General features: G+C 58.3%; 1 protein-coding gene across 1 annotated transcript; it reads left to right on the top strand.

Annotated features, from left to right (window-relative positions):
- Positions 1-744: 744 nt before the first annotated feature.
- Positions 745-10841, top strand: MYL9 (myosin light chain 9). The gene is made up of 5 exons (XM_051803287.1): positions 745-870; positions 1845-1917; positions 7087-7290; positions 8321-8482; positions 8684-10841. Exons 3-5 carry the CDS (start codon positions 7107-7109, stop codon positions 8854-8856), a joined length of 519 nt encoding a protein of 172 aa, XP_051659247.1. The 5' UTR covers positions 745-870; positions 1845-1917; positions 7087-7106; the 3' UTR covers positions 8857-10841.
- Positions 10842-12354: the final 1513 nt, after the last annotated feature.

Here is a 12354-nt window from a genome sequence, read left to right as displayed (position 1 = left end):
TCAAGGTTGCTGATGGGAAGGAATCGTGAGCAGAACCTGCTGCCCTGGAGAGGTGTCCCAGAACCAGTGCCTTCCTGCCTCGAGAGAAGGGTAGGAACTCCCCATCCCTGTTCCTCCAGGCTCTGGATCCCTGCTTGGGAATGGGGCAGCTCCCTGGCTGTTCTCTACTCCAGGCCACTTTTTAGACGGCCTTTGAGGGGCTGTTTTACGGGGTCCTTCTGAGGTCTCACAGCCCAGGGCAGCGGCAGAAGTCAGCGCTGATGGCTGGTCCTTCTGGCCACCCTTCCCTTTGCATAGCCCCAAGGACCATTGGCAGAGGTTTTCGGCCACTCGCGGTGCAGCCTGCGAACATCCTCCGGCCTCTCCACGGACCCCACGGGCCGCTGCTCTTCCAGCAGCCCCACGCCTGCCCCAGGGACCCACCCCGGCCACGCCATCGCAGCCAGAGCTGTCCAAACAGCCGTGGGCCCCCGGCTGGTGTCACCCGTCGCTGCCCACGGCTTCTCCAGAGAGTGGCATCCCTGTGTCCCCTGGCTGGGATGCGCAGGGGCGCCCACGGGGACGCGCCGGTTCGCAGCCCCCCGGTACCAGCGCGCGGGACGGGGGGCACGTGTGGGCCACTCCTTTCGTCTATATAAGGCCGTCCCGCCGGCCCTGCCCCGCGGCCCTGGTCCCGCCGCATTCTTCTGCCTTGTATGGGCCGAGCCGGGTCGGGCCGGGGCGGGCCGGGACCCGCTGCCCGCCCGCCCCGCAGAGCCGCGTCCCGCAGAACCGCGCCGACCGCCTCGCAGCTCCAGCAGCTCCCGCAGCTCCCGCAGCTCCCGCAGCTCCCGCAGCTCCCGCAGCTCCCGCAGCTCTGCTCTGGGACAGGTGAGGCGGCTCCGCCGAGGCCCGCCCCGGGACAGGAGCGAGCGGCCACGGCGGGGAGGGGGGCGGCCCCGGGCGGGATGGAGAGAGCGGGTGGGATGGACCGGGTGGGATGGAGCGGGCGGGATGGAGCCGGGGGCAGTCCCGGTGGAGCGGGCGGGATGGAGCCGGGGAGAGCGGATGGAGCAGCCCCGACCGTCTCGGGAGAGAGCGGAGGGAGCAGAGGGAGGCAGCTCCGCCGCTCCTCCAGGTCTGCGGTGCTGGAGCTGATGCCGAGGTCAGCCCTGGGACCGGGGTTACTCGGCGGCAGGAGGATTCCCGGTGAGCCCTGCCGGGCACCCTCTGCCCGGGAAGCCTCTTGCCAGGCCCGGCAGGCGTGTCCGGGCGACGGCAGGTGAGGATCGTTCCTGAGCCAGGCTCTGGGGAACTGTCCGCAATGCCTCGGAGTTGGGACATCCCAGCTTCCCTGGCATGGCACAGCTAGAGGAGCAGATCCTGCCGCCCGCGGTTGCACACGCGTCCTGGTCTGTGAGAACTGTTCCTGTCTGGAACATCTGCTTTTCCCCCGAGTCCTTTTGCTGATGACCAGAGGCAAGATCTGGATGCATGCGTGATGCTCCAGAGATCTCCCCAGTGACCTGGGAGCAATGTCAGGCAATAAACTGCTGTAAGGCAGAAAAGCCTTATTTAGCTCATTTTCCTCAGCCTTAAACGCAGAGGGATGTTGGTTTTTTTAGCCTTTCCCATGAAAACATAAGGTCCTCTTGGCTTCCCTCCCGGCATGCCCTTTTGGTACAAAATGTTTCAACTGTGATAAAAGCCAGGGATACTCTAAAACGTGGATGTGTAGGAGAAGGCGGCAGCTGGAGCAGCATTCTTTGGAGTGGAACATCCCCAAGTGTCAACAACCACCGCTGCTGACCAAAGATGGTTGGGTTCCTTCAGTTGCTGGAATTTTTTTCCTTTCTCTCTGGCAGGCTCTGTGCGCTGTAGGAGGAGTTTGTGGTCACCTCCCCCTCGGAGGCGCTGCGGCCAGATTTCCCTGCCGAGGTGAGCCTTAATTCCCTGGGAAAATACCAAGCCCTGGTCAGGGCATGTTATGCTGCTGGCCCAAGGCCATGAAGTCCTTCAGCCCTGTGGTCCATTTCCCAGCCTCCTGAGCATCAGAAGGTGCTGGGTGTTGGGTCCTTTGCATACTGAGGTTGCCTGTGCACAGGCTTCTTCTCGTGGAGGCTGCAGAAGGCTTGCTGTTTGGAAGGGTTTGCATGTGCCACATGGGCACTGGGCGGTCCTTGTTCCCTAAACTTGTCAGGAAGGAGCTGGTCCAGAAATGTTCTGCTGAACTCGAAGCCGAGCTCCACAGCTGTGCATGGGCCTGGAGAGGTCCCCAGTGTCTGGTGAGAACTCAGGGAGGGCTGGGATGAACTCTGCCTCCCGGGGGTCACTGCATGCTTTGCTCTGCCTCCTGACTCCTGCCCTGCTCCTTCCTTGCTGGCATCAGTGCTGGTGGCTGTGGCTGGAATGGAGACATAGCTCAGGGCTCAGGTTCTGCTTTCTCTTCACCTCCAAGCCCCCTTTGCCCATCTCTAATAAGGCAATAAAAGTAGCAGAATGGCAGCTGCCTCCACTCCTACAGTGTTGAGCGGACCGGGGACTCCTCACGCAGCTCCCGGAGCCTCTGGCTGGCAGTGTGGCTCCCCTGGCACCAGAACCTGTTGCTCAGTGGAGCTGAGCAATGCCACATCCCAAGTGCATCCTGAGAAGGGCTGTGCTGGAGGAAAGGGGTAGTTTAACAACAAATTAGGCAGGGAAGATGAGCTGCTGCCTGCTCTTCCTCCAGTGTGACCCCCTGGTCCATGTGTCCCGCTGTCTTGCAAGGCAGGATATCTGCTCAGAGGCAGTCCCAGTGCTGGGAGAGGTGCCTGCAGATGGCAAAGCTTTGCAGGTGGAATGATACCCTGGCTGCAGCACTGCCCTGCAGTGTCCTGTGCCACAGTGGGATGCTGCAGGGCACCACCTCGCCCCTGCTGGCCCTCATGCCACCTTGGGAGAGGGGGTGGCAACTGCTGCCTGTGCAGGGCTATCAGGGGCTGAGGTGTGGGTGGCTGTGTGTGGTGGAGGGCCCGTCCTTGCCCACCAGTGAACATGGCTGTGTCATGGCTTGCTAGGACTTGCAACTTCTTTTGGAAAGTGGCATTGGGCAGAGATTTAACCACAGTCCCCCTGAGGAGCCATTGTTCACCCTGCAGGGGTGTCCCTTGGGACAGCCCAGGCTGTTGGAATCACTTTTTCCCCTCCCTGACCAAAAGCATCCAGCACACCGTGCCTCTCACTGCCCAGTGGAGCTGGGTGGAGTGGGTGATGTCCCTGCCCAGCTGTGCCAGGTGGCAGCAGGCAGGACGGAGGAGGATGGGGATGGGATGGGGCTGCCTGCCCTGGCAGCACTGCCATGTCCCTTTGGTTGTCCCACCCTCCCCAGCGTGGCCTGGAAGCAGCACCAGGATGGAGTTGCTTGTTTGTTTTTTACCAAGGAGAAAACACATGGCAGTTTATATTTCTGATAACTGTGGATCTTTTCCTCTTTCTCTTTAAAAGTAAACTGTTTACTAATTTCTGAACTCTTTAAGCCAGCCCCATGGTCCCTTGGGTCTGGCTCTCAGGTGGGGGAGGCACAAGCCTTGTGGTACAGGAGGCTGGGAGATGGTCTTGGCAGGAGCAGTGGCAGAAGGACAAGGAAATAAGAGCAGCTAGTGATGGGGTGACTTTGGGATCAGACCAGCACATGGCTTTGTGGTGTCACTCCAGCACTCACCTCCTCAGCTCTGCTGCCCAAGATCTGCAGCTCCTGGGCTGGAGCAGTGCTGGGATGGGGCTTTCAGTGGGGGTCAGCAGAAGCAGGACCAGTGTCAGTGGGTTTCCCTCTTGCTGCAGAGGAAGCTGAAGGTTTGGTGGTGCACCATTTATCTGAGCTGAATCCATGCCAGCATGCAGGGCATCAGGGCTGGGCGTTCCCTGAAACACTCTCAACATGGGGATTTGGGGAATCCCAGAAAGCATGGCCTCGAGGACCAGGGCAGCATGTGGGAGTTTTGCCCCAGTCAAACCAGGTCTCACTGCGGATCCCTTCTATCTCATACACAGGAACCTTTCCCCACACCGACCCAAAAAAGTCCCTTCCCAAGTCCCAGCCAGCCCAAGGAAGCTGTCTAACAGCAGAGGTAGAATGACTGAGCTGGACCTGGGGACTGAGCATCTTTCCAGGGCATATTTTGGATCAAACAGCAGATCCACATGCTGTTAAAATCGTACTTGATCCCCTTAAGGAGCACCATCTCTCTGGAGAGGTCTCAAGCTGGTTACAGCCAGGGCAAGGTAAATATTTGGATAAGATTAATTCCTGTGGTGAGATCAAAACTCCTGCTTATTTCTCTAGTCTTCTGCTAATAATTCTGCTAATAATTTTGTGTGTTTTGAAAGTGGAGCCCAGTGCCGTGGGCCAGCTGCAGAGCTTTTATTGCTGGTTCTGATGGCCTGGTAGAGCTGAGGTGTTGAACTGAGCTTCACCGCACTGCTGCTGTGGGGTGTCATCCTGGGGATGTCACTGGCATGTGACGGTGCCTGGCAGGGCTGTCCTGCTGCAAAGAGCTTTATGGTGCAGTAGTGCCAGAGGAAGCAGTGGGCAGAGATGGGCTGGGGGGGGTGAGGTCTCCTGGCCACCCTGTGTGGGCACAGCTGGGCTCCCAAGTCCTGTTGCTCCCCTTGGCTAGCCGGTGACAAATGTCTCTTTCCTGGTGGGCACTGGGAAAGGATGTAGGGTTAGGAGGATGGTGGGGTGATTCGATGGCTGCTGTCAGGTGTTGGGTGCAGTGCAAGAGAGGGGGCTGAGGGCAGTGTGGATTCCATCCCAGTGCCACAGCCACTGGGGAATATGAGGGACAAGGGAGGACTGTTTCCTGGGGACTGTTTCCTCCAGGCACCTCCCCTGCAGTTAAAGGGCCGTGCTTGGGTTTGGTGGATGCTCCCGCAGTGGGATGGGACTGTTGTTGGGGTGAGGGAAGAGTCCCCAGCCCTGTCTGAGCTTGGCTGGCTGCCAAGGTGTGTATAACTGGGATTTGGCACTGCCTACTGCCCCTGGAATGTCCTTCCAGCACAGCCCAGCTAGGGGAGCCTGGGGACCACAGAAGGCTGGGGACCAGGCTGGTGGCTGCACCAGCCCCTGCCTCTGCTCCCCCTTGAAAGAGTATAGCAGGAGGGAAGGGAGAGAGCTGGAAAGAGAGTCCAGTGTGGGGGGCAATGGGGAAGCTTTGGAAGGGCAGGGGAAGGCTGTTTTTGTTCTGCCCTGGTCCATGCCAGTGCCAGAGTCCTGCTGGAAGGGGTGCTCCCCAAAGGTCCACAGTCCCCCTGAGGCAGCACTAAGGACCCTGATGGGAAGCAGATCCCAGAGCAGCCAACCCGGGGGGTCCAGGCCTGCAGGATGGTCTTGGCCCACAGCTCACTGGGGGTGTTGCTTTTTGTTGCTTCATGTGGCATGACGTGGCTCCTGAATTGCTCTGTCCCAGGGCAGGGCAGGAGCCCAGGTCCCTGCTGCCCACCAGGCATGGGGCACACAGAGCACAGGACTGATACTCTGCTCTTCCCCTGGAATTCCTTCATAATCCATTAATTTACCATTGCCCCCACAGCTGCTCCCCAAACCAGACGCTGGCCCAGATGAGGAAACTGAGGCCCAGGGCTGTGTGTGAGGGAGGAATGGCTGCAGCAAGCACAAGGGCTTGGAGCAGTGAAGCTTCCCTGGGCTGACCTCGGGCCAGCCTGTACCGCAGGACCATCCCAGCCTGTCCCACAGGACCATCCCTCTGCCAAGCTGGGCTTTGCTGGCATCCTGCTGAGTTATGCCTGGCAAGATTCCCCTGGGAGAAGCCTGAGCATTCTCCTCTCAGTCAGTGTAGGTGGTTGCTGGGTATATTGAGCACGCCATACAGACCCATTTTGAGTCCCCAGCATCCACAGTGCAGGGTGTCCCAAACACTGACTGCATCCCTCAGCCTGGTAATGTGGAGATATCACCAGCCCCCTGCTCAGAGACTGTGAGGGAGCCTGGGTGCCATCCCAAGGTGGTAGTGGGCTCTGTGCTCTATTCCTGTTCCTGCTGGGGGCTGGAACCCCCAGCTTGGAAGGATGAGGTAGGTTTTCCTGCCTTGGTGGTGCTTGCAGTCCACATGGTCCCTTTGCCATTGCCCATGGTACACGTATTGCCCCAGCTGTGTTCCCAAAGGTCTGTCTGTCCCACAGCTGTGTTCCCAAAGGTCTGTCTGTCCCACTGCTGTGTTCCCAAAGGTCTGTCTGTCCCACTGCTGCCTTCCCTGGGCTCTCCTCTTCTCCTGGCATTCATTAACTGTAACAAGAGCACCAGTGCTCAGCGTCCCCACAATCCTGGTACTGCTTGGCCTCTCTCCCCTGCCCTGCAGGGGCTCTGTAGCCCCTTGAGGTTAATAGTCCCCTCTCCCCTCTGCTTCAGGGCCCTTCCCATGGGCTCCCCAGGCAGGGTGGGGGGCACCTGGGCAGGGAGAGCAGTGGCAAGTGGCCTTTGACCTGGCAGGAGGTGAGATGGATAGATGGATGGATGGATGGATGGATGGATGGATGGATGGACAAAGGGGGATGGGAAGCACTGGTATGTGAGGAATGTGCCCATAGCAGATAACCCCTTCCTGCTGGGTGCTAGGGCTGCTTCTCTGCCACAACATGGAGGGTTTGAGGTAAACCCACCAATCCAGGAGCTGGGCTGGGGCTTGGGAGAGCCCTGCCAGGGTGAGGGGAGGCTGGAGGGGCATGGCCATGATCTACCCAAAATGGCCAGACACCCATCCCCATAGCCCCCTGGGATGGCACCCAGATGGGTGCTGGGCTGGGCATCTCTCCCTGTGCCCATAAGCAAAGGGAACAGGCAGCAAGTGGGCTTGGGGGCTGCCTGCAACCCCTGGGGAACAGCCCTGGGGAAGGAGTGCTAGTGGGCACTGCCTGCGCTGGGACTGCCCAGGGGACTTATCAGAGCCCAAGTCTTGCCTGTCCCCATGTCTGAGCATGTGACCTCCTTATCTCCCTGTTGCCAAACTGTGTGACAGCCAGGGAAACTGAGGCATGGGATTGGGGCTGCCAGAAGTCTTATGTTCCTGCCCCTACTCCAGTGCTCCAGCCTCCTGATGCTCCTGTCCCCAGGTACCCCCCCAGCTGCCAAGATGTCCAGCAAACGTGCCAAAGCCAAGACCACCAAGAAGCGCCCCCAGCGCGCCACCTCCAATGTCTTCGCTATGTTCGACCAGTCGCAGATCCAGGAGTTCAAGGAAGCCTTCAACATGATTGACCAGAACCGTGATGGCTTCATCGACAAGGAGGATCTGCACGACATGCTGGCTTCCCTTGGTGAGGAGGCCCTGCCCTCGCAGCCCCTCTGCTCCCAGCATCTCCTCAGGAGTAGGGGGAACTGCTGGGTGACCTAATACCCACACCCAGTGCTGGAGACCAGCTGTGGTGGGATGCTCCAAAACCTGCAGGGGAATTCTCTGCTGGCACCAGCTGACCACAGAAAGTGCATTTGTGAGACACCCAAGGGCAGCAGCTCGGTGTGCTGCTTTTACAGCCGTGCTCACCAGAAGTGAAGAGACCCTTGGGGCTGGAGAAGCTCTGCCTTGGGAGGGAGCACGAGCTGCAGGCAGAATACAATGTCACCTGAGGTTGTCCCTTCCTGTTGCTCTCATCTGGGGTAACAAAGGCTAGTTCCCATGCTGGTGTGATACCTCGACTGGTTGAGACATGCAGGTCTGTCCCCACACCCCACCTGGAGCTTGTTTTCCTTTGCTGCAGACCATGCCTCCCTCCTCCTGCTCCCAGCCGTACCTTCACTGCACTTTGGGAGGTCTGTCAATGATTGACCTGGCAGCCAAACCTGTTCTGGAGGTCCTGGCTGGCCCTGGGAGGAATCTCCCTCCTCTCATTGAGCTGGAGCTCTGGGAGCAGAGAGGGGCCGGTGCTGGGGGCACAGACCTCAGTAGAGGAGGTTAAACCACGATAGGACAGGGGCTGGGGACATCAGCAGCATGAGGCTCGTGTGGGGACATTGCTGCCTCTCTCCATGGGGGGGCTGGGTGTCAGCTGCCAGGGGAGTGGGAAAAACCATGGGTTTCGTTCCCAGTAACCCCTAAATTAATTACTGCATCTCCCCCAAGGCAGAGCTTGGTTACAGATTTGGATTATAGCATGGAGGGAGATGCTGAGGGGGGAGCACTGGGCACTGCAGAAACCCCCTCCCCATGTTTATGGGGTGGTGAACAAGAGCCAGCAAATTAATTTGCAATGAAAAAAAGCCCCATCCAGCTGAGTGCATGGGCTGGCCGTTGCAATGGGAGCTGGGGGAACAGGGGCCTGCACCCACACCCCTGCCTGTGTCCCACAGGGAAGAACCCCACCGACGAGTACCTGGAGGGGATGATGAGTGAGGCACCGGGGCCCATCAACTTCACCATGTTCCTCACCATGTTTGGGGAGAAGCTGAATGGTACTGACCCAGAGGACGTGATCCGCAACGCCTTCGCCTGCTTCGATGAGGAGGCGTCAGGTACAGCAGGGCCGTGCATGCAGCCCCTTGGGCACACAGCCCCTCGGGCATGCAGCCAGGGTGAGGGCTGGGGCCAAACCCTTGGGGACAGGCCCCAAGCAGCTCCAGAGTGGGAGAGCTGGATAGGGAGAGGGGAGGAAGGTGCTGCCGCTCAGCCCTCATGGTGCCCCCTGCTAACGCTGTCCCCTGCCCTCCCTGCAGGCTTCATCCATGAGGACCACCTGCGTGAACTGCTGACCACCATGGGGGACCGGTTCACCGATGAGGAGGTGGATGAGATGTACCGGGAGGCGCCCATCGACAAGAAGGGAAACTTCAACTATGTGGAATTCACCCGCATCCTGAAGCACGGGGCCAAGGACAAGGATGATTAGAGCCCTGGGCCACTCACCCCTTCTGCCTCCTCCTGTGCACTTCCCCCACCTCTCGGCCACCCTTGTTGTCCCACAGCAGATTCCCCCCATGGGAAACACCTTCCAGGACCAGCCCACATCAGGACAAGCTTAGAGGGAACACACTCCTGTCACTGTGCCACTGTGTGCCCATCCATCAGCCTCAGCCCTCCCCTCCCATCACCTCTGCCACCCACAGGCTCACCCAACTGAGCCCCCCAGCCTGGCTGTGACGCCCCCCCCCCCAGCAGCCATTGACCCCCTCAAAGCCACCACACCATTGGTCCCTGGGGCCGGGGTGAGCATCCCCCACTGGCCTGCAGGGATTTGGGCTGGCTTGAGCCTAAGCGATCCCCATCTCAGGGCCATAACACAGACAGAAAGCATCTCTCCTCTCTCCTCTCACACTCCCCTCCTTCAGGAAAGAAACCCCGCTTTGTTCCTCCTCCCTGGCTGTTTTATTGCTTTAGAGCCTGATATCTGAGGGATTCAGGAAGCTGAAGTGGTGTATAAAGCCCGATGGGTGTGATAGAGATGTGCTGTGTGTGGCTCCCTCATGACCAGTGCCATGCTGTGCTGCTGCCTGTCACGTTTCAGAGGTTGGTTTGGGCACTACATGTCCCCACCTTGCTACCATTGTCAGCCAGGGCCCCTTCCAGTGGGACAGCCAGTTTTCAGAGACAAATGGCTCCTAATCTGTGTAAAATCAGCTTGAGCATCATTTTCTGCCTTTGCTGGTGGGATGAGAGTCACTCTGCTCAGCCCCAGCATTGGGGTGGGCTGAGAGACACTTGGGAAAGTGCTGGCCATGCTTCCTCCATCAGCTTATCCAGGGTCCTAGGGGCTTGGTCACCCTTCTGTGTCACCCTGAGAAGATGGGGGGAGGGGGTGGGCAAGAGACAGAGAGGGTAAGAAATGGGGATGGGATTTGTCCCCTTGATTTGGTTATTTATCACCACCCTGACAAGGGTGCTTCTGCTTTCCGAAGTTTCTGTCTTAAAGTGCTTCTTTAAGGCTGCCCATCTGGAGGGAGGGATGAGTTTCCTGCCATTCTTTATTTAAAATGGGGAGGAAATGTGATGAGAAACCCACAAAACTGGTGAGGGCACAATGCATGGCAGAGAGGCTCCCAGTGCTGAGAAAGCTTGGATGAGGTCTGTGCAAGCTCTGTGGGCACATGCTGCTAGGATCAGAGGTGTCAGAAACCTGCCAGGCCCCAGGTAATGCTCTCATCTGAGAGATAACCCATGACTGAAAAGCTTCTCCTTGGTCTCAGTCCTTCTATTTTGCAGGCACTGCCAACACCAGGAAAAAGGAACTAAATTGTCAGGGACACAGAGATGTGAAGGGCTGAACCTGCACTCTCCCAGGGAGCTCCCCAGGGACAGGGCTCGTGCTCTGCAGCAGCAGTGCCAAACCAGCCCACGGATACCAAGCTCCTTGCCTAACTTCATGCTGCACCAGGGAAAAAACACTTCCAGAGCAAATTTCCATGCTGCTGGGAGGAAGGATGCTTTATAAAATCCTCCTTCCCTGAAATGCAGATGTCACTTTGGGGCAGGCAGGCTGATGCTGGAGCTGTGGGCAGACTGTCTTCTGGGGGTAGCTGCATACAGGAGGGATGTTCAGCCCCACTGATCCCAGGAGATCACCTTGTGTGACCAGCCCAGGTTCTCGCAGTGCCGCGAGTGGGATGGACGCGGTGGCTGATCCCAGCTGTGGGCACTGCCAGCCCCAGCTGGGAGCTGCCACAGGCTCTAGCATGCGGCTCTCAGAAGTGCTGCCTTGAGCAGCTGCCAAAACTGTTGGGTCTGAGCTGCCCTGTTGCTGGAACGGCCATGGTGACACCACAGGACTCTCAGGACAGGGCATCCTTCAACCCTGAGGCAGCAAAGCAGAGGAAATTTGTTAGTGGACACTGGGGTACATATGGGAAGAGTAAATAAACCTGTTCCACTGGCACAGAAGCTGTGGCTGCCCCATCCCTGGAAGTGTCCAAGGCCAGGTTGGATGGGGCTTGGAGCAACCCTGTTTAGTGGAAGGTGTCCCTGCCCATGGCAGGGATGTGGAATGAGATGACCTTTAAGGTCCCTTCCAACCCAAACCACTCTGGGACTTGATGATTCTGTGAAACTCCAAAACTACTTGGGCTCATGTGAACCTCATGCAGTTCAACCAGGCCAAGTGCAAGGTCCTGTATCTGGGTCAGGGCAACCCCCAGCATCAGCACAGGCTGGGGGCTGGGTGGGTTGAGAGCAGCCCTGGGGAGAGGGACTTGGGGGTCCTGGTGGGTGACAAATTGGATGTGATTTGGCCAACTGCCCTGGCAGCCCAGAAAGTCAGCTGTACCCTGGGCTGAATCAGAAGTAGCGTGGGCAGCAGGTCAACCTGACCTGACTAATTTCAAAGGTATTAAATAGCATCGAAATAAAACAACATTTAATTTCAGAAGTGGTTGTTTGGGGCAGGGGAACATCAACTTAAGCAAATAACCCTGCTTTTGGGTCAATCTAGAAGAGCTGTCCACAGTGGAAAAGTGTGTCCTGATGCTCAGAGGGCCCCTCCTGTGTGTCAGTTCGTGCCCATGGCCCCTGGGTCTGTTCCTGGGCACTGCTGAGCAGAGCCTGGCCCCGTCCTTTCTGCACCCTCCCTCCGGGTATTTATCCACACAGATGAGATCCCCTGAGCCTGCTCTGCTCCAGGCTGGTCAGTCCCAGCTCTCTCAGCCTCTCCTCATGGCAGAGATGCTCCAGTCCCTCCATCACCTTCATGGCCCTGTGCTGGGCTCTCTCCAGTCTGTCGCAGTCTTTTGTACTGGGCAGCCCAGCTCTGGGCCCAGCACTCCAGCACTCCACACTGCCTCAGCAGTGCAGAGCAGAGGGGAAGGGTCCCCAACCTCCAGCAGCTGACACTGCTCCCAGTACAGCCCAGGACACCCTGACCCAGGAGTGTTTTTTTCTCCAGTGCTGTAAACTCCATCCTAGTGTCCCCAGAGCACCACGGCTCCTCTTTCCCTGTCCAATGATGCAGGTTAGAGAAATATCAGAGATGCAAAGGGTACGGCAGTACCTGTTGAGAGAGGGTCTGTCCTTCCCTGTGCTCTCTGGGAAGGACAACAGGAACAGCAGAGCTTCCCCGTGGGAAGGGGCAGGAGGAGATGGAGGGGCTGCAGTGCCCAAATGTGGGGCTCCGGTACAGTGCCCAAATGTAGGGCTCCAGTGTTGGAGCCCAGCTCCCAGGGGAATCCCAGTCCTACTGGGGAAATTCCAGCCTGCAGGGGTCCACTGGCCCTGAGCAGGGAGCAGGACCCACTGCTGGATGCAGTGGCCCCAAGGGCAGGGCGGCAGCAAACAGCCAGCACAGCCCACCACAAATCCACCACAATCCATTTTTTTCCTTGCTAAAAATGAAGATTTACATATCACAGGATGGGCAGAGGGTAGAGAGAATCCTGACTGAGACAGGTCAGTACCCTGGGAG

The sequence above is a fragment of the Manacus candei genome, unplaced genomic scaffold (genome assembly GCF_025592945.1).
Source record: "Manacus candei isolate 608988 ecotype Guabito, Panama unplaced genomic scaffold, ASM2559294v1 h1tg000057l, whole genome shotgun sequence".
Classification (NCBI taxonomy): Eukaryota; Metazoa; Chordata; class Aves; order Passeriformes; family Pipridae; genus Manacus; species Manacus candei.
This window is presented reverse-complemented; position numbering and strand designations above follow the sequence as displayed.

Bases quoted from the DNA above. Each gene is read 5' to 3' on its own strand.
- MYL9 (XM_051803287.1), top strand. From the start codon at position 7,107: ATGTCCAGCAAACGTGCCAAAGCCAAGACCACCAAGAAGCGCCCCCAG. The intron at 7,291-8,320 runs GTGAGGAGGCCC...TGTGTCCCACAG, and splicing joins CGACATGCTGGCTTCCCTTG to GGAAGAACCCCACCGACGAG. The intron at 8,483-8,683 runs GTACAGCAGGGC...CCCTCCCTGCAG, and splicing joins CTTCGATGAGGAGGCGTCAG to GCTTCATCCATGAGGACCAC.